The sequence below is a fragment of the Oncorhynchus masou genome, chromosome 28 (genome assembly GCF_036934945.1).
Source record: "Oncorhynchus masou masou isolate Uvic2021 chromosome 28, UVic_Omas_1.1, whole genome shotgun sequence".
NCBI lineage: Eukaryota > Metazoa > Chordata > Actinopteri > Salmoniformes > Salmonidae > Oncorhynchus > Oncorhynchus masou.
This window is the reverse complement of record NC_088239.1, coordinates 46,727,002-46,748,253: the sequence shown is the minus strand read 5'-3', so window position 1 is coordinate 46,748,253 and position 21,252 is coordinate 46,727,002. Positions and strand designations below refer to the sequence as shown.

The 21,252-nt window shown below is 42.5% G+C and overlaps 1 protein-coding gene across 2 annotated transcripts in view; it reads right to left on the bottom strand.

The window, feature by feature from the left end:
* Positions 1–11,526, bottom strand: part of LOC135517701 (uncharacterized) — a 47,644-nt gene extending 36,118 nt beyond the window's left edge. The window contains exon 1 of one of the 2 annotated variants that reach the window (XM_064942227.1): positions 11,149–11,526. In XM_064942227.1, coding sequence (XP_064798299.1) covers positions 11,149–11,207 — 59 coding nt within the window. In that variant the 5' untranslated portion in view covers positions 11,208–11,526. Of the gene's footprint in view, positions 1–10,661; positions 10,757–11,148 lie in introns of those variants that run through there. The other variant, XM_064942228.1, reaches the window with a different exon arrangement.
* Positions 11,527–21,252: the final 9,726 nt, after the last annotated feature.

Genomic DNA, 21,252 nt, shown 5'->3' with positions numbered 1-21,252 from the left:
GATTTTGGTGTCCAGTTCAGCAATAGTGGCCTTAAGATCCTCAGCTATAGCAACACGTAGCTCCCCCAAAGCCCAGGTAAGTTCTGTAAGTGTCACGTTGTTGCAGGTGCCTCCCGCCATGTCTATCTCGTTGTTTAGTGGGGAGTAGGCCTCTGCTGTGGATTTATTGTCCTTTGGTCGCTTATTACTCAGCATTTTCATATAAAAAGTTACAATCTTGTATTAGAAAGAAACGTTTGTTGTAAAAAGTGCCATAAAGTAGGTTAAATTAGATTATTTTGCAAAAAAGTTGCAGGAGCCTCTCACGCACAGCCGTTCACTCCAACATGCTAGCTCCGCCCCCCCTTTCCCTCTTCTGAGAGTGAATTGCACTATGTGAAGTGTTGAAACTAAATGACAACGGAAGTAACTTACAATTGTAATGTACTAAGTGTAAGAAAGTATTTCCTCTTCCCTCTTTTCCTCAAGTTAATGCTTGTTTAATGAAAATGCTTGTAAGTCACTTTCTATAAGGTTGATACTTAGTCTCAAATGGGAAGAAATGTCATGGAAAATTAAATAATTTGTCATGCTTTCCTGTGTTTTACTGCTTAAAGTATAGTCTCTTGTTATATGCTAGTGTTTTTCTAACCTGATACAAACTTGTCTTTGCTATACGCCCAGTCTTATGACTAAAGTACATTTGGGAGCAACCGCAGCATGTGACATCCTGTCTTCGTATGGAATTGCTACCACACTTCTCACTAGTGGTGCACGACTGCAGGATTTTTGGAGTCAACTCCAACCACAGGAAATCCTGCAGTCGACTCTTGCTCCACCCCCAAAACACGCTGAAATGGATGCGCACACGTACACACCACCTTATTATTGCAGAGTCCTACTAGGAAGCAGGGCCAGTCCGGGCCATTCTGCCACCCTAGGCAAGACCAAAAGATTGCCTATTTTCCAGATGTTGAAGTTAGGTGCAATTTAAATTCTGAATGAAAGATGGAAATACTTCATTTATAGATGTCTGTGTTTGGGCCAAATCAAGGCTGATCCAGACCGGACCAAATCGGAACCAAACATAGACATCTATGATTGGTTCAGATATGACTAAAAACCAACGTCCATGGACGTGGAAATCAAGGCATGCACCAAAAACATATGTCCAAAAGGCGTCGGCCCCTGCTTACTGAGGTATAGCCTACCATGTCGGCCCCCAATGGAATTTTATGAATGCCCATCCATGTGGTAGGCCCACCGTTTATAAAACAGGCCATTGCATTGGCTTTATTAGACCTGATTCCTGAGACTAATCAATTTGGCTATTTAAGCTCTGAATATCAGCTACCCAACTTTATCAGGAGGAGTTATCCTGAGCCTATTTGCAATGTGTTTACACGGGAAATGCAGAAGTATTTTCTTTTTGACTATCATCAGCTCGTCAAAAATTTAAATCAATGATCATGACAATTGAGCCCACGGGATGAAACTCCCGGACAGCAGTTGTGAGTAGCCTGATTGTACATTCCATATGGTCCATTTTAATTTAACCGGTCTTGTTTTTAGGATAGGATAGGCTATGATGTTTGTTAACATGTTAGCGCATTCTTTATTCGATTGGGCGCCATTTATGTTAGGCTATTTGATCGGAGAAACCTGCATGATGTAAAAAATTAATCTCATTACATTGTCATACATTTTCTCTCCAGCCTGTAGGCTACAGAAAAGGCCACATACTCTTTCTGATAAAGGATTTGTTAGATTATTTTTTTGACATAACATTGGTGGAGCGCTGCATCTCTCCAACAGCACCTGGGAGAGGCGCGCTGGGAATGGACTTATGATTTTTTAAGGCCGATACCGATTATTGGAGGACCAAAAAAGCTGATACCGATTAATGGGCTGATTTTTAAAAAATGTATTTGTTATAATGACAATTACAACAATACTGAATTAAGACTTATTTTAACTTAATATAATACATCAATAAAATCAATTTAGCCTCAAGTAGATAATGAAACATGTTCAATTGGTTTAAATAACGCAAAAACAAAGTGTTGGAGAAGAACGTAAAAGTGCAATATGTGCTATGTAAGAAAGCTAATGTTTCAGTTCATTGCTCAGAACATGAGAACACATGAAAGCTGGTGGTTCCTTTTAACATGAGTCTTCAATATTCCCAGGTAAGAAGTTTTAGGTTGTAGTTATTGTAGGACTATTTCCCTCTATACCATTTGTATTTCATTAACATTTGACTATTGGATGTTCTAATAAGCACTTTAGTATTGCCAGTGGAACAATATAGCTTCCGTCCCTCTCCTCGCTCCTCCCTGGGCTCGAACCAGCAACACAATGACAACAGCCACCACATTGAAGCAGCGGTACCCATGCAGAGCAAGGGAAACAACCACTCCTTGGCTCAGAGCGAGTGAAGTTTGAAACGCTATTAGCGAGCGCTAACTAGCCAGCCATTTCACTTCGGTCACATCAGCCTCATCTCGGGAGTTGATAGGTTTGAAGTCATAAACAGTGCAATGCTTGATGCACAACGAAGAGCTGCTGGCAAAACGAACGAAAGTGCTGTATGAATGAATGTTTACGTGACTGCTTCTACCTACCACCGCTCAGTCAGATACTTAGATACTTGTATGCTCAGTCAGATTATATGCAACACAGGACACGCCAGATAATATCTAGGAATATCATCAACCATGTGTAGTTAACTAGTGATTATGATTGATTGTTTTTTATAAGATAAGTTTAATGCTAGCTAGCAACTTACCTTGGCTTACTGCATTCGCGTAACAAGCAGTCTCCTTGTGGAGTGCAACGAGAGTGAGGCAAGTCGTTATTGCGTTGGACTAGTTAACTGTAAGGTTGCAAGATTGGATCCCCCGAGCTGACAAGGTGAAAATCTGTCTTTCTGCCCCTGAACGAGGCAGTTAACCCACCGTTCCTAGGCCGTCATTGAAAATAAGAATGTGTTCTTAACTGACTTGCCTAGTTAAATAATGATTAAATAAAGGTGTAAAAAAATAATTATATTAATTTGAAAATAAATAAAAAGTAAAACATTTCATCGGCAAATCGGCGGCCAAAAATATCGATTTCTGATTGTTATGAAAACTTCAAATCGGCCCTAATTAATCGGCCATTCCGATTAATCGGTCAACCTCTAGAATGGACAAGATAAATATTTTGCGTCACTGTTTCATGTGTTGTTGGAGGTGACTCTTGGTCAGTTTAGCTCAGAAAATGCTGCCCTCGTCAATCTGCCGCCATAGGCATCCTCCTAATCCTGCTTTATGAGCGGGCCGGGCCTGCTAGGAAGACTACATCTCTTCTAGAGGACTGGCATGAGCATGATGCTGGCCATTAGCTCATCAACTTAGCCTATAAAAGGCCTATTTTCTTTGAATATAGAAGGAACTGTGTAGGAACTACAATATTTCAGTGATATTTCTGCTGTGCGCAGTCTTAACGGATCCCATGGGATGATGAAATATCGGCCCGCGCATAGAAGCGCAAGACTGAATTTTACTCAACTTTCTAGAGTTTTCCCCCTTAGGCAACACTATCAATGTTTCCCATTACTGTTGGAATTGTGACTGAATCAACTCAATATTAGCCACTTTCAATGCAACATACCGAAACAAAACGAACTATGCGAGACTTAGTATGTAAAACTATGCAAGTGATTTTGTTGTAGGCAGAACGCATCAGAGTAGGATTCTATTGCATTGACATGCACGACTCAGCCCGTACTGCAGCATAACCAATCAGAGCTGCAGTAGGCCTATATGCAAATAGACCATTTCCATATATGGATCTGTGCCAGTCACTTTGAACTGGACTGTGTTTACAGCATGAGCGGAGTAGATGCACTTGTTTTGAGATCAAAGCGAGAGCTGCTTGTAGCCACGTGCGCAATTGTTCACATCCTTTGCGAGTTAGTGAGTTATTTGCTTGTTAGTGAATTATTAGCCAGTCATAGATCATTTGTAGTCAGCAATGGTGGAGTGATTGCTTCCTACAAGAGCACAAAATGTGTACATCTTTGAAAAGTGGGTCCGATAAAGAGCTTTTTTTGTCTTAAAGTGTTGTATTTTGATACAGGCTTGAATAAGCTAAGTAGCCAATAGGCAGAGGGTAGCATATTAATGCATTTTATTTTGTAAAGTGGTTTGCATCAAACAACACAACATTTTCAGTCACCTCCTTGCCTGAATGACAAGTGGATAAACAGGTTAACGTCAAGCCCTGCATGTTAAAATGTTATGTGACACATTTTCTCCATTGTTTTTGATGATAGGCCACTCTGGTAGGACCTACAAAATCTAATCAAACACTTCATGAGGGCCCATGAGCTCATGTTGCGCAACATTTCTAAAGGCTATGCAATTGCGTGAGAAAATGGAGTGATGGCCTTGATTAAAAAGAGGAGGATCACATCAGCTTTATATAGACTATGCCAACTATATTTATTTCTCGACTTTACTAATATTAAGCACATTGCTTCTCTTTACCAGGAGTATAGTCGACCTGGCTGGCATGAAAATGAACCACAGGAAAAAGTCCTCCATTCTCTATTTAAGTGCAAAGATGACATGTATTGTTTTCCCTTGCCCGTTTCAAGACAGGTGCACGATAATGGTCCATTCTAAATCAAACCACATTTCACACATACAGTATTTATTAAATGTAAAGACAATATTAAATTAAGAATAGTCTGATGGGTGACAATATTAGTGTCAGGATTTGGCCAGGGTTGTTCCTGTTGTTTGTCAGTAGATGTCCCCATTGTGCTTTTTGTCCCTGTGTTTTTCCCTTGACCCCCATTATTGTTTGCACCTGTGTCTCGTTTCCCCTGATTGTATTTAAACCCTTTGTTTCCCTCAGTTCTGTGCTCTGTGTTTGTATGTTAGCACCCTGCCCTAGTGTTCTGTGTGCTCTTGTCGATTCCGGGTAACGGTCTTGTGGTATTCTGTTTTTTGTTTTAGTTTAGTTTTGGTGAGTTTCTTTTTAGATCTTTTTGTGTTTTTCCTTCCACCTTTTGGATTTGCCATTTTTTATTTTTAGGATTTTTTCTTCATTAAATACACCGTCTTAAGTACTGCTGTGTCTGCCTCATCTTCTGGGTTCTGCTGTCTATTCGTGGCTCAGTTGGTTAAGTGACTGTTTCTCAATCCGGAGACCCAGGTTCGTAACCGGGTCCTGACAGAAACACAGAGCCAAAAATGAACCCAGAGGCAGCCAGTTCCCAGGACCTTTTGCCACGCTGTCCCACCACCAGGAGACTGTCCAACGCCACGAAGCCGCCCTGGTTCAGCAAGAGGCCTTAATGGCAAGACATTCTCATCTTCTGTCGGAGATGCTGACTTCCATTAAGCAAATGTCTGATCGACTTACCCCGGCAACAGTTCCCGTCCCAGTACCTCAAGTTCACGTACCCATGGCAGTTAACCCCCTGGCTGAACCTCGTCTTCCACCTCCCCAACGGTTCTCAGGTGATCCAAGTGCTTGTAAAGGGTTTCTCACTCAATGTTCTCTCTCCTTTGAGCTGCAACCCTCGTCGTTTCCCACCGACCGGTCTAAGATCGCATATATCATCACCCTGCTGTCGGAAAAAGCCCTGGCCTGGGCTACTGCTGTGTGGGATGCCCATAGTTCCTGCTGTGCCAGCTACTCTGCCTTTGCTGAGGAATTCAAACGAGTGTTTCAAGGCCCAAGCAGTGGTTCTGACTCAGCCAAACAGCTCCTGACTCTCCATCAAGGTTGGCGCAGCGTGACGGACTATGCCATCCAGTTCCGCACGGTGGCAGCAGCGAGTGGCTGGAACAACGAGGCGCTCACGGTGTGCTTTCTGAAAGGCCTTTCCGACACTATCCAAGATGAACTGGCCACTCGGGAACCACCGGACAATCTCGAGTCCCTGATCAAGTTGGCCTCACGCATTGACCAGCGTCTGAGAGAGAACTCAACCGTAGACCTCTAGCCCCTATCAGTCCCAGCTCCGAGTCCCCACCTTTATCATCACTGGCTCCACCGGAACCCATGCAGATTGGACGCATCTCCCAGGCTGAGAGAGACCGCCGGATGAGGGAGCGACGCTGTCTATATTGCGGCAAACCGGGCCATTTCCGTTCCACGTGTCCCGGGCTCCAGGGAAACGCTCTGTCCCGTACAGACCGGGGGAACTGTAACGGGAAACATAACCTCCTCCCATCCGTCCAACTCCCGTCTGCTCATTCCAGTCACCCTCTCCTGGGACAACCACAAGCTTCACCTTCAAGCCTTGGTAGACTCTGGAGCCGCAGGTAACTTCATGGATGGTGTCTGGGCGAAGGAGAATGGCGTTCCCTCTGAACCTCTAAGTGACCCCATGAGGGTTACTACATTGGATGGAAGCCCTTTGGGATCTGGACTTGTCACTCATGTCACTACCTCCTTGAGACTTTCAGTTTCACAACACCAGGAATTGATGAACTTTCATTTGATCTCCTGTTCCGAGTTCCCTCTCGTCCTTGGATACCCCTGGCTTCACAGCCATAACCCTCACATCGACTGGTCTGTGGGCACTATCAAGCAGTGGGGTCCTACGTGCCAAGCTACTTGTATTTTCCAGAATTCCCGAGTTCTACTCCCGAGTCTTTAGAATCCATCGACCTGACCCGAGTTCCCGAGTGTTACCATGACCTCAAACTGGTGTTTAGCAAACAGAGGGCCACCATGCTACCACCCCATAGATCTTACGATTGCCCCATCGACCTGTTTCCGGGCACTTGCCCCCAGGGGTCGGATCTTTTCCCTATCTCCACCCGAACGAGCTGCTATGGATACCTACATCAAGGACTCTCTGGAAGCAGGCCTCATGCGTCCATCCACCTCCCCGGCGGGAGCAGGGTTTTTCTTTGTGGCCAAGAAAGACGGTGGGTTACGTCCTTGCATCGACTACCGGGGACTCAATGACATAACCGTCCGTAACCGTTACCCGCTACACCTTATGGCCACAGCCTTCGAGCTGCTCCAGGAAGCAGTTGTTTTCACTAAGCTTGACCTGCGGAACGCATACCATCTTGTGCGGATCAGACCTGGTGACGAGTGGAAGACCGCTTTCAACACGCCTACTGGTCACTATGAATACTTGGTGATGCCCTTCGGCCTGACCAACGCCCCAGCGGTGTTCCAAGCGCTCATAAACGATGTGCTTAGGGATATGCTTAACATATTTGTGTTCGTTTACTTGGATGACATCCTCATCTTTTCGAGCTCCCTTCAAGAACACACTAAGCATGTCAGACAAGTACTCAAACGCCTCCTGGACAGCCATCTGTACGTTAAGCCGGAAAAATGTGAATTCCATTCATCCCGAGTACAATTCCTGGGATTTGTAGTGGAACCCGGTCGAATCCAAATGGACCCTAGGAAGGTAGGGGCGGTAGCGGATTGGCCCACCCCAAATCCGTTAAGGATGTTCAGCGTTTCCTGGGCTTCACAAACTTTTACCGCAAGTTCATCAAGAACTTCAGTTTGGTGGCAGCTCCTCTCTCAGCTTTAACCAAAGGTGGCAATGCAAGGTTTTTTTGGGGAAGAGAAGCTGAGACGGCCTTCCAAGGACTCAAGCAGCGCATCCTCTCTGCTCCCATCCTGATACTACCGACTACGGATGAACCATTTGTGGTGGAGGTAGACGCATCAGAGGTTGGTGTCGGAGCTGTCCTGTCTCAGAGGGGTGAAGACAAGAAGCTTCATCCGTGCGCTTTCTTCTCACACCGGCTTACCCCGACTGAGAGGAACTACGATGTGGGGATCGTGAACTCCTAGCGGTTAAGATGGCATTGAAGGAATGGAGACACTGGCTCGAGGGGCTTCTCACCCGTTTCAAGTGCTTACGGACCACAAAAATCTGGAGTATATCCAGCAGGCGAAGCGATTGAACTCTAGACAAGCTAGATGGTCTCTTTTCTTCAATCGATTCCAGTTTATCCTCACCTATCGGCCCGGGTCGAAGAATCTCAAACCGGATGCCCTGTCCCGAGTCTACGCTCCTGCCATTCGAGATGACACGGACATGCCTGTCCTTCCTGCTGCTAAGATTGTGGCTCCGATCTCGTGGCAAGTTGAGGATACCGTGAGACGTGCTCAAGCTAGCGAACCGGACCCTAAAGGAGGCCCTGCCAATCGGTTGTTTGTCCCCAAGGCAGTGAGGACTCAGGTCCTTCTGTGGGGGCACTCCTCTCGCCTCACCTGTCATCCGGGCGTAGGTCGCACCTTGGAGTTCATCCAGCGTAAGTTCTGGTGGCCTACCATAAGAGAAGACGTTGCCACTTTCGTCAATGCCTGCCCCGTGTGCTGCCAGGGCAAATCTTCTCACCTCCGCCCTCAAGGACTCCTTCACCCTTTACCTGTTCCCCACAGACCCTGGTCCCATATCTCATTGGACTTTATTACTGGACTTCCTCCATCCCATGGCAATACTACTATCCTAGTCATAATCGACAGGTTTTCAAAGGCGGCCAGGTTCGTCCCTCTGACTAAATTACCTTCTGCCAAGGAAACGGCTGAGTTGGTAATTAATCATGTGTTCCGAGTCTTCGGCATTCCTCAAGATGTGGTTTCTGACAGAGGTCCCCAGTTCGCCTCAAGGTTTTGGAAGGCCTTCTGCCAACTCATGGGGGCTTCTGCCAGTCTATCTTCAGGGTACCATCCGGAGTCCAACGGCCAAACAGAGAGGATGAATCAAGAGCTGGAAACCACCCTCCGATGTATGACTCGTGACAACCCGTCCACATGGTCATCCTTTATTGTTTGGGCCGAATACGCGCACAACACCTTGCGCTCCTCCTCCACTGGTATGTCCCCGCACGAGTGTCAGTTTGGCTATGCTCCTCCATTGTTCCCGGACCAGGAGGCAGAAGTCAGTGTGCCTTCAGCCTTGAGATTCGTCAGACGCTGTCGGCTTATGTGGAGGAAGACCCGTCTTAATCTGATGCGTTCCTCACAGAGGTATCAACAACAAGCCAACAGACGTCGCCGTCCCGGGCCTACCCTGCGCCCCGGCCAGAGAGTCTGGCTCTCCACAAGAGACTTACCTCTACGGGTGGAGTCTCGCAAGCTGTCCCAAAAATACATCGGTCCCTTCAAGGTTGCCAGGAGGGTTAACCCAGTTTCTTATCGCCTACACTTACCCAGATCCCTTAAGATTAATCCCACATTTCATGTGTCTTTGTTAAAACCTGTTGTTTTTTCTCCCCTTGTCCCGGCAGACAGACCTCCCCCTCCGCCTCGTGTCATTGGAGGCCAGCCGGCTTATACCGTCCACCGGATACTGGATTCCCGCCGGGTGCAGCGGTCCTGGCAGTATCTGGTGGACTGGGAAGGCTACGGTCCTGAGGAGCGCTCCTGGGTTCCTGCCAAAGACATCCTGGACCCTGACCTCATTCGTCAGTTCAGGGTCCTCCACCCTGAGAGAGCTGGTAGGAACGTCAGGAGCCGTTCCTAGGGGGGGGATTCTGTCAGGATTTGGCCAGGGTTGTTCCTGTTTGTCAGTAGATGTCCCCATTGTGCTTTTTGTCCCTGTGTTTTTCCCTTGACCCCCATTATTGTTTGCACCTGTGTCTCGTTTCCCCTGATTGTATTTAAACCCTTTGTTTCCCTCAGTTCTGTGCTCTGTGTTTGTATGTTAGCACCCTGCCCTAGTGTTCTGTGTGCTCTTGTCGATTCCGGGTAACGGTCTTGTGGTATTCTGTTTTTTGTTTTAGTTTAGTTTTGGTGAGTTTCTTTTTAGATCTTTTTGTGTTTTTCCTTCCACCTTTTGGATTTGCCATTTTTTATTTTTAGGATTTTTTCTTCATTAAATACACCGTCTTAAGTACTGCTGTGTCTGCCTCATCTTCTGGGTTCTGCTGTCTATTCGTGGCTCAGTTGGTTAAGTGACTGTTTCTCAATCCGGAGACCCAGGTTCGTAACCGGGTCCTGACAATTAGTCTATCACTTTTTCACTTGTGAATTCTATTTTAGTACTTTAGCACTTCAGCAAGAAATAGCGCATGCTATTTTTTAAATATCTATATTTATACAAAGTCCCTTAAAAGTAAATATCTAATTGACCATGTGACCTAGACACCTCAAACCAATGTTGCAATGTTCACAGAGTTGGGACATACATCGCACAGGCTTTGGTTATTTCAAATATATATATATATATTTTACCCCTCAATTTATTAGTTAAATGTGTGACTTAGAACTTCAGTTGCTCCTTGATCACATGACGTAGGCACCTCAAAGCAACTTTGTATTGTCCAAATACCACTTACACGATTTTATAGAAATATTTGAAAGTATATAATTTCAATAGCTCTTCAACCAAGCTTAGCAACCTAATTTCAACTCATGTGTTCCTTACATAGAGAGCTATGTTGCACAAAATCATTGCACTTGTTTTTTTATATATCTATATTTATACAAAGTCACCTAAAATTCAATAGCTAATTGACCATGTGACCTAGACACCTCAAACCAACGTTGGAATGATCACAGGAGAGGGACATACAGCGCATTTTGGAAAGTATTCAGACCCTTGTCCTCATCAATTTACACACAATACCCCATAATGACAAAGCAAAACAGGTTTTTAGATATTTTTGCAAATGTATTAAAAATAAAAACAGAAATACCTTATTTACATAAGTATTCAGACCCTTTGCTATAAGACTCAGGTGCATCCTGTTTCCATTGATCATCCTTGAGACGTTTCTACAACTTGATTGGAGTCCACCTGTGGTACATTCAATTGATTGGGCATGATTTGGAAAAGGCACACACCTGCCTATATAAGGTCCCACAGCTGACAGTGCATGTAAGAGCGAAAACCAAGCCATGAGGTCGAATAAATGGTCTGTAGAGCGCCGAGACAGGATTGTGTCGAGGCACAGATATGGGGAAGGGTACCAAAACATTTCAGCAGCTCTGAAGGTCCCCAGGAACACAATGGCCTCCATCGTTCTTAAATGAAAGAAGTTTAGAACCACCAACACTCCAACTTTACCACGGTCCGGAACCGATATGGGACACTAATGACTTTGGACCTAATCTAAGAGACGTGCATGACCAGAAGCAGAAAGCAGTGAATACATCCTACATGTATACGCATATTATGCTTACCTTTTCTGGACGGGTTTCTTCCTCTTCTTCGCCGCATAGATCCCCTCATCCCCCAACATGGTGACTTTTCAAAATAAATACAAATCAATCAAGTTTAAGTTTTCCTCCACAGTTTATCCGCGTAACGAACATTAAACGCAAAACACACATGAAGTAGCCGACAGTTCCAAATGCGAACAGAGAAGTTCGCATACTTTCTGCTGGTCCAAACGCCCTTGGCTATCTGTTCTGTTGTTTTGCGGTCGATAAAACGTTGGTCTGACGGTGGTCCTACTCCTATATGTCCACTCCAAAGTCACCAAATCTCCACTTCAGTCCTTCAAACGCGAAAATTGTCCAGTCTGTTCCTCAAAGTAAGCTCGACCCGATACGCTAAAAGGGTTTTCTTTCCGGCACGAGGTTTCAACCAATTGAAATATCTGTAACATAGAGCTGTGTCACACCGAATATTATTGGTGTAAATTCACTAACGTTGCCATTGTTCTTGGTAAGAGCATTATATTCTGCAGCAGCAGAGACGACATCAACGACGTCTGAGACAAAGAGCAGTACAGAGTCAGTGTGCGGTGATGGTGAATATTGTGCCTTTCACTTTTTTCGAGGCATATGTAATAAGTGTGTAACAATAACTTCTGCTGGCAGGGCCATAGCTAGGGGTTTTAGGTTTATAGTCTGGGTTTTAGTGAGGTCCGGACTGGGTCTTCCCATCCTATAAACGTTTAAGCTCATTTAGACTACTGCATTTCTATAGGCTTCCATTTAAAAACTCTAAAATGCTATTTTGAGAAAAGCAAAAACTATTTGAGTTTCAAAAATTAAAGCACCTACAATAAAATAAATAAAATAAGGTCAGGGGTTACAAATGTACAAACCAGTGAGAGTTCAAAACAAATCAAACTTTATTTGTCACGAATACAACAGGTGTAGTAGACCTTACCGTGAAATACTTACTTACAAGCCCTTAACCAACAATGCAGTTCAAAATATTTACAAAATAAAGTAAAGTAAAACATAATTAAAAGTCCCCCCCCCCCCAAATAACAATAACAAGGCTATAAACAGGGGGTTCAGGTACAAGTCAGTGTGCGGGGGTACAGGTTAGTCGAGGTAATTTGTTCATGTAGGTAGGGGTAAAGTGACTATGTATAGATAATGAACAGTGAGTAGCAGCAGTGTAAAAACAAGTGGGGATGGGGGGGTCAATGTAAATAGTCCGGATGGCCATTTGATTAATTGTTCAGCAGTCTTATGGCTTGAGGGAGAAGCAGAGAGAACAGTCTATGACTTGGGTGACTGGAGAATTTTTGGGGCTTTTCTCTGACACTGCCTAGTATATATCAATCACGGTCAGCTGTATCACATCCGGCCGTGATTGGGAGTCCCATAGGGCGGCGACCAACTGGCACAGCGTTGTCCGGGTTTGGCCGGGGTAGGCCGTCATTGTAAATAAGAATTTGTTCTTAACTGACTTGCCTAGTTAAATAAAGGTTACATACAAATAAAATAAATATAGGTCCTGGGTTGCAGGATGCTTGGCCCCAGTGATGTACTGGGCTGTACGCACTACCCTCTCTATCGCCTTACGGTCAGATGCCGAGCAGTTGCCATGCCAGGCGATGATGCCACCGGTCAGGATGCTCTCGATTGTGTAGCTGTATAATTTTTGAGGATCTGGGGACCCATGCCTAATCTTTTCAGTCTCCTGGGGGGAAAATGTGTCGTGCCCTCTTCACGACTGTCTTGATGTGTTTGGACAATGGTAGTTTGTTGGTGATGTGGACACCAAGGAACTTTAAACTCTCGACCTACTCCACTACAGCAGCGTCAATGTTAATGAGGGCCTAGTCTTCAATCAGCTCCTTTGTCTTGCTCACATTGAGGAAGAGGTTTTTGTCCTGGCACCACACTGCCAGGTCTCTGACCTCCCTATAGGCTGTCTCATCATTGTCAATAATGGGGCCTACCACTGTTGTGTAGTCAGCAAACTTAATGATGGCATTGGAGTCGTGGTTGGCCACACAGTTGTGGGTAAACATGGAGTACAGGAAGGGACTAAGCACGGACCCCTGAGGGGCCCCCGTGTTGAGGATCAGTGTGGCAGATGTGTTATTACCTACCTTTACCACCTGGGGAATACAGTGGCTTTTTGTTATTTGTTTTTAATTAAATATTGGATTTCAAATAAAAATATATTGCATTTGGGGACAGATTTCTAATATTTGTTTTTGTGTATATAACATTTACCAGAGAGAATGAAGAAGTTAACGACAAATTCTGTAGTTTTGTTTTCATTTGAATAATAACATATTACATATTTCATTGTACATACATGGGTCTCATTAATGAAATAATAAATGTAGATACTTAACTCGCTCATTAAAAAAAAGTCACACGTAAAAAAATGTGTATAATTGTTTCCCCTTCTTTACCACAGAAAAGGCATATGTCCTCTAAGTTCATGAATTTAGACAAGTTATTGCAAGGGTATATTTTGTGCACAATTTTAAAGTTAATTTATTTTACTTTATTTGACATACAAAATTTGTGAGCTTTCTTTCATTAAATTTCAGTAATATATGCATTCCAGAAGAATTTCCCTCTCGGAGAGAGCTTGTTTTTGGAGTTTAAAGGCTCTCTTACGAATGTATTATTACATTTCTTATCCAGCAGAGGGCAACCTTCTAAAATAAATTGTGCATCTATCTTTAATTTGTGCATCTATGTTCTCCAAAGCACAGATGAGATTTCATTAATTGAGTCCTGAAGTCCTGAAGTCCTGAAGGTATTGCTTTGCGTATAGAATTAAATTATTTTTAATCTATTGGGAAGTTAGATGTTTGTAAGAACTTTCTATAAGAGAGTATATTTCCTTCTTTATCAAATAAATCAAGCACAAATATAATATTTCTTTCAAACCACTTAGGGAAGAACAAAGGCTTGTATTTAACAACGATATCTTTGTTGTTCCACAGAAGTGCCTTGTGTGGGGAGGAGTTGTGGACATAACAGTGTTCCCAGGCTAAAAGGGCTTGTTCATGAAATTTGAACAGTTTGGAGCCAGTTATTAGTCTGGAGCCAGTTATTTAAGATGGATTTTGTTTTCTTTAATCTCTGAAAGAAATTGAGATGTTGATGGACAATATGTTTTTTTTGCCATGTGCACCCCTAAATATTTTACATGATCATTCACTGGAATATGCTCAACAGATTGGTAATGTGAGTTATGTATGGCGAATATTTCACATTTATTAAGTAAAGTTACAGACGAGAAGCTGAACAGAATGATTTGATAATTTTAAGCGCAATAGCAACTTGATCCTTGTCTTTTAGAAACAGAGCTGTGTCGTCTGCTAATTGAGATATTTGTATTCATTTTCCAAATATTAAAATACCTCTCAGGGTTTTTTAGAATCCTAATATATAGTAATTCTACAACTAAAATGAATACGAAAGTTGAAATAGGGCAACCCTGGCGTACACTACGGTGAATATTAAATATTTTAGATGTGTTAAGATGAATCATAATATAACTTTTAATATCTTTCTAAAACATATTGATAACAGACACAAAGATAGTCCCGAAACCAGAAGTGTACAACGACTATATTAGGAATTTGTGTTCAGTTGTATCAAATGCTTTACAAAAGTTGAGGAATAAAATAATAGCCTCTGAGTCAATTGAATCAGCGTAATCAATCAAGTCTAAAACTAACCCAATGTTACAGCTGATGTGGCGACCTTTCATGAAACCAGTTTGAGTTTCATGAATAAGATGATTTAGGCCCATTGTAAGTCTATTGGCATATGCTAAAGTAATCCATTTATAATCTGTATTTAATAATGTAATGGGTCTCCAATGTTCTATGAAAAGGGGATCTTTATCAAGCTTTGGTATTAAGGAAATACCCCCTTGTTTCATGGTAGTAATCATCTCACCCTTAGCTAGGCATTCTTGGAACATGTTGAATACTGGTCCCTCTAAATGTTCCCAAAAGTGTAAATAACATTCTGCAGAAAGACCATCTGTTTCAGGTGCTTTGCCCTTCTTCATAGATTTAAGCGCATCTCTAATCTCCACTAAAGAAAACTCATCTTCCCATATGGACTTGAACTCATCAGAAATCATTGGAACATGACCATGGACATGTTTTATAAAACGTTCCCATTCAATCCCATTAAATGTATACAGATTGTCATAGAAAGAATACACAAAGCTAGTGATGCTCATAGGGTCTTTACACAATATGTTGTCAGTATTTAAGGCAGAAAGAGATTTGGTCTTATAGTTACTTTTTTCAAGAGCAAAAAAACGGCTTGTGTTTTTCTCACCCTCCTCAACCCATTTTGCTCTAGATTTAATGAAGGCCCCTTTAGCTACATTCATTTACATTTGATCTACTTCTATTCGAGATGTATTCAAATCTGTTTATTCCTCTGCTGAAATGGTATCCTTTTTTAAAAAGAACATTCAATTTATTCAGAAGTTCATCGTCTTTCAAACATTTTTGCTCCTATAGTTCCTTACTGCTTGTAATGCCAATAGATCTTACCTTAAATATGAACTATTTCCCATTTACTTCCATGCTTTGGTTCTAAATCATCTGAATTAAACAAGTCTATGAGCAAGTTCTTTATGCTCTTTTCAAAGACTGGATCATTTAGGAGTGAATTACTAAGTTTCCAGTATCCTTGAACGCCACTGGATTTTTCAGAACATTCTAACTTCAAAAATATCATTTTATGATCAATCGAAGGAGCATGTTTATGACTTACTTCTTGTACATACTGTAAAAGTGGGGTAGAAATGAGAAACAAATCAATTCTGGATCTGACTATCATTGACCTATTACACCAGGTATAATCGTTTAAGTTTGTATTAAATAAACACCCTGGCAGTTATAAGCCATGCATTTGTATACTTGTTTTGCAGCTCAGTAAGCTTAACAGCAAGATCCAAAAATAAAGTATTATTTGAGGTGGGAGAATTGTACCCATACACATTGCATGTAAAAAAAAAGCATTATCTAGTTTGGAGATCAATATAACTCATCTCCCCTCTTTGGACACACAAGACTCTGAAATATCACCTCTAAACTTATGAAGCAATATCATATAACCAGCTGAGTGGCTAGAACCGTGACTATAATAAACAGTATTTCCCAATTGTGATTTCCAAAAACTTATAAGGGCACAAGGCGAGACCCAAATGCAGACACAGGAGGCAGATGTTTGAGCTCTGATATTTATTGTACCAAAAGGGGTAAGCAAACGTCAGGTCTGGGACAGGCGAGAGTTCATAAACCAGGTCTGAGTCCAAACAGTACCAGGGGATAGGCTGGTGAGAGGTCAGGACAGGCAGGGGTTTAGTAAACAGGTCCGAGTCCAAACGGTACAAGGGGATAGGCAGGCTAGAGGTCAGAAAAGGCAGAGTGGTCAGGCAGGCAGATTCGGCATCAGGGCACGCAAGAGTCAAAACCAGGAGGGCTAAAAAATAAAAATACTATAAAATAAAAACCAGGAGGGCTAGGGAAAAAAGAGACTGAGGAAAATAGGAGCTAGGAGAAATGCTGGTTGACTTGGCAATACAAGACAAACTGGCACAGAGAGACAGGAAACACAGGGATAAATACACCGGGGACTAATGGGAAAAACAGGAGACACCTGGAGGTGGGTGGAGACAATCACAAAGACAGGTGAAACAGATCAGGGCGTGACAAAACTAGAATCTGAATCGTACAATATTTATTGCATTGAATTCAAAACATTTCATAACCTGAAAAACATTAAATTAAATAATAAATAAATACAGTGTAGTGATATGAATAACCCAAGCCATTATCACATTGGTTGCTACTGTGCAGGTTGACTCACAAGCTGCGGTTATTATATATTATCAGTGGCGATTTTAGCATGTATATCTTGGTGGGGCAAAAAAATTTTTTTTTAGATGCATGCCACTAAAGCCACTACACAACACAACACTAAACAATACATTCATTGCACAATAACGGCGACAAACGGTGCCCACAAACTGTTAGGGCCTACATAAAGGTGTCCCAACAGCAGTCCCAAAACCTTACCACTGCTACACCTTGCTATCAGTGGAGCCTTGTCTGGCAGCGAAATAGTTCATTCAGCCTCATTTACTGCCTTTAAAAAACAGCTGATATGGCTGACTTGCTTAATTAAGGATCCTCCCCTTTTTCCCAATTTTCGCACAAAATGGCATACCCAAATCTAACTGCCTGTAACTCAGGCCCTGAAGCAAGGATATGCATATTCTTGGTACCATTTGAAAGGAAACACTTTAAACACTTTATAACACAATAAATCTGGTAAAAGATAATACAAAGAAAAAAAAAACACATTATTGTGTATTTTTTTTAAACCATCATCTTTGAAAGGTAAGAGAAAGGCCATAATGTATATTCCAGCCCAGGCGCAATTTTGATTTTGGCCACTAGATGACAGCATTTTATGTGCAAAGTTTTAGACTGATCTAATGAACCATTGCATTTCTGTTCAAAATGTTGTATCAAGACTGCCCAAATGACAAAGTTTGATGACAAAATTTGCCCACGAAGGACCGCCACTCCACCTTCCTGTTCAAGTGAGCACAGTACAACATGGTGTGTCCAAAAATGTATTGTATACTGCTGCATAAATGTTGTAATATGCCAGGGAGATATGTGTACTGTAGCTAAGAAAGTAATACTAAGTGTATATTGTGTAGTAAGATGTTAGTAGCACATGAGCCTCACCCTAATAATTTTGCCTACTGTTCTGACTTGGTGGTGCACATGTAGCCTATAACCTGTTTTAGAGAAATGTAATCATCGAATATAGTAAGAGCTTTCATTGTCTGCTTATGTGCCCCCATTATTTATCCTATGGTTCTGACTTGGTGTACAGGGAGAACACTGTAAGAAGGGCCTTTGTTCTGAATTCTATCGCTGTACATTTCAAAAGTGCTAAACAAATAGTTATATTTACTACGTCTGTCCTCGCTCGCTCATTAATGTCTTAATCGAAATCACGGATTGCCTCTTATCCACTTGTCGTCCCCTTATACCATAGTTTGTACATCTCAATTGTCATTAGAAGCCACATTTGTTTAAGCAAGTCAGCCATATCAGCTATGTTTTTTTAAAGGGCAGTAAATAAGGCTGAATGATCTGTTTCGCTGCCAGACAGCAGCTGTATGTAGGCCCTAACAGTTTGCAGGCACCGTTTGTCACCGTTATAGTGTAATTAATGTATTGTTTAGTGTTGTGTAGTGGCTTGCTGGCATGCATCCCACTTTAGTATTTCTTTGCCCCACCAAGATGTACATGCTAAAATCGCCACTGAGGTCAAACCATGTTATAAGTCAAACCATGCAGTATAGGAGACAGTAGTCAAATAGAGAAAGACAGTGACACAGTTTCCTCTTATAGTCAAACCCCGGAGGAAACAGTTCCACCTCTTACAGTCCAACCCTGGAAGACACAGCCGCCTTACATTAGTGTCACTTTCACGTACACATTGACCTTGTGATGTAGGCTATCACTAGAAACCAATTTACTATATTTTCAAATTAAATTGTGGACCGATGTTTGTCAGGACCCGGTTACGAACCTGGGTCTCCGGAGTGAGAAACAGTCACTTAACCAACTGAGCCACGAAAAGTCAGCAGAACCCAGAAGATGAGGCAGACACAGCAGTACTTAAGACGGTGTATTTAATAAAGTAAAAAGGAGAAGTCCTTCAATACAAAAATGGCAAATCCAAAAGGTGGTAGGAATAGCACAAAAAAGCCTCAAGCGATACTCAAAAACAAAAACAGAATTCCACAAGAGCATCCACCGGAATCGACAAGAATACACAGAACACTAGGGCTGGGTGCTAACATACAAACACAGAGCACAGAACTGAGGGAAACTAAGGGTTTAAATACAATCAGGGGAAAACGAGGCACAGGTGCAAATAATAATGGGGAACAAGGGAAAAAACATAAGGTCAAAAAGCACAATGGGGGCATCTAGTGACCAAAACCCGGAACAACCCTGGCCAAATCCTGACAGATGTTGTCTTGCAAAGATGTACCATTGCTAAATGCATAAACAGTCTGGTACCCTGGCTGAGGCTAACTCTGCTCTGTGAATAACTGTACCTGTGGAGGAGCGAACGTAACCAATCTTCTTAGCGGTGTTCCTGACCACCTCCACGAGAGCCACTATAGCCTTGGAGGTGACCTCTCCTCACAACATAATCATACCCGTCTTCATAACAGGTTATAGTGCACAAAGAGTTCGGTAATGTTGAGGTGTTTTCACACTGGACCTGTTGCCGCTGGGATTCATCTTCAGTTGGTCGGTTAAACAAGTGCTTCAATCAAAAGCTTGACTTGGGTTTGAGGTTAGAACGGAAGCAGGTGCCATACATACTATTGATGAATGATTATTACATTTATACATCTACAGTAGGCGACAGTTTGAAGTTCACTGCATATAGGACACATTACTGCACTCTATACTCTTCTGTAAACTGATCATCTCTGTATACCCGTAGCAAGACCCACTGGTTGATGCTTATTTATAAAACCCTCTTAGGCCTCACTCCCCCCTATCTGAGATATCTACTGCAGCCCTCATCCTCCACATACAACACCCATTCTGCTAGTCACATTCTGTGACTGGAACGAGCTGCAACAAACACTCAAACTGGACAGTTTTATCTCAATCTCTTCATTCAGACTCAATAATGGACACTCTTACTGCTTCGTGTTGTGTATTGTTGTCTCTACCTTCTTGCACTTTGTGCTGTTGTCTGTGCCCAATAATGTTTGTACCATGTTGTTGTTATGTTGTGTTGCTACCATGCTGTGTTGTCATGTGTTGCTGCCTTGCTATGTTGTTGTCTTTCGGTCTCTCTTTATGTAGTGTTGTCTCTCTTGTAGTGATGTGTGTTTTGTCCTATATTTATATTGTATTTAATTTTTTTCATCCCAGGCCCCCATCCCCGCAGGAGGCCTTTTGCCTTTTTGTAGGCCGTCATTGTAAATAAGAATTTGTTCTTTAACTGACTTGCCTAGTTAAATAAAGATAAACAAAATAAAAAAATAGCGCCGTCTGCTGGCCATGATATGATGTGCATGCATCCAGCTGTTGATCAACTTGATGATGGATGTGCCTTCGAATCCTGAGTAAAATGTCTCGTGACATTCTAACGTCCCCTGGAAACGGAACGGTCTAGCCATTTAGCAAGCTAACAAAATGTACGTTACTATTTCTGTTTTAAACTAGCTAACGTTGTGCTTTTACATATGCTTTTGAATCCAACATAGGCCTAGCTAGATTATATAAAATAAAGTGTTACAAAGTAACAGTGACTAAGCGCACAGGCTACAAGGTAGGGTCATCAGACGGACAAAGATAACCGTAGCTGCAAACCTATGCAACTTGTGAGTTTAGCGTATCATAAATTCATTGGTGATTAACCAAGCAATAATTACTCTCCTCAAATGACAGATTTACCGACAAGAACGCTGCAGCACAGATGAGTAATTGTGACTATTTGTAACCAACCAAAGACCATGCCAATAGTGTATTGCTGTGTGGAAAGAAGCAACATCATCCTTGCTGATCTTGCCCTCAGAGGTGGAAGGTTTCAGGTAGGCTAGTGTGTGTCAGTGTGTGTAAAAGGGAGGGGGATTATTCCTAACACAGCTGTAGATGTATTTCTGGGTTGTAGGAGGCAGCATTGAGTTTTCTGAGACCACTTCCGTTTGGAGCTCTCTATCGAAGGTCCATAGAATTGGATGGGTGAGATAACAATTCCCAAACTACATCATTGCAAATGTAATTCCAAGTGCTGGCCATAATGTGTTTGTTTTAACAATCAGGTTCAGATACCACATCCTGTCAGAGGATGGCGTGTCCTACGTCTGTGTCACAGAGCTCAGCTATGAGTCCAGGAGGGCCCATGAATTCCTTAACCAGGTCAGTTTACATGTACAATCTTTTACTGTAGTGTCTTACATAACGAGTTACAATGGCAGAGTCCACCACAAGACATAGGGTTCTGGTACAGTTTGATGGCCAAAGAAATTGTTTCTTTATTTTC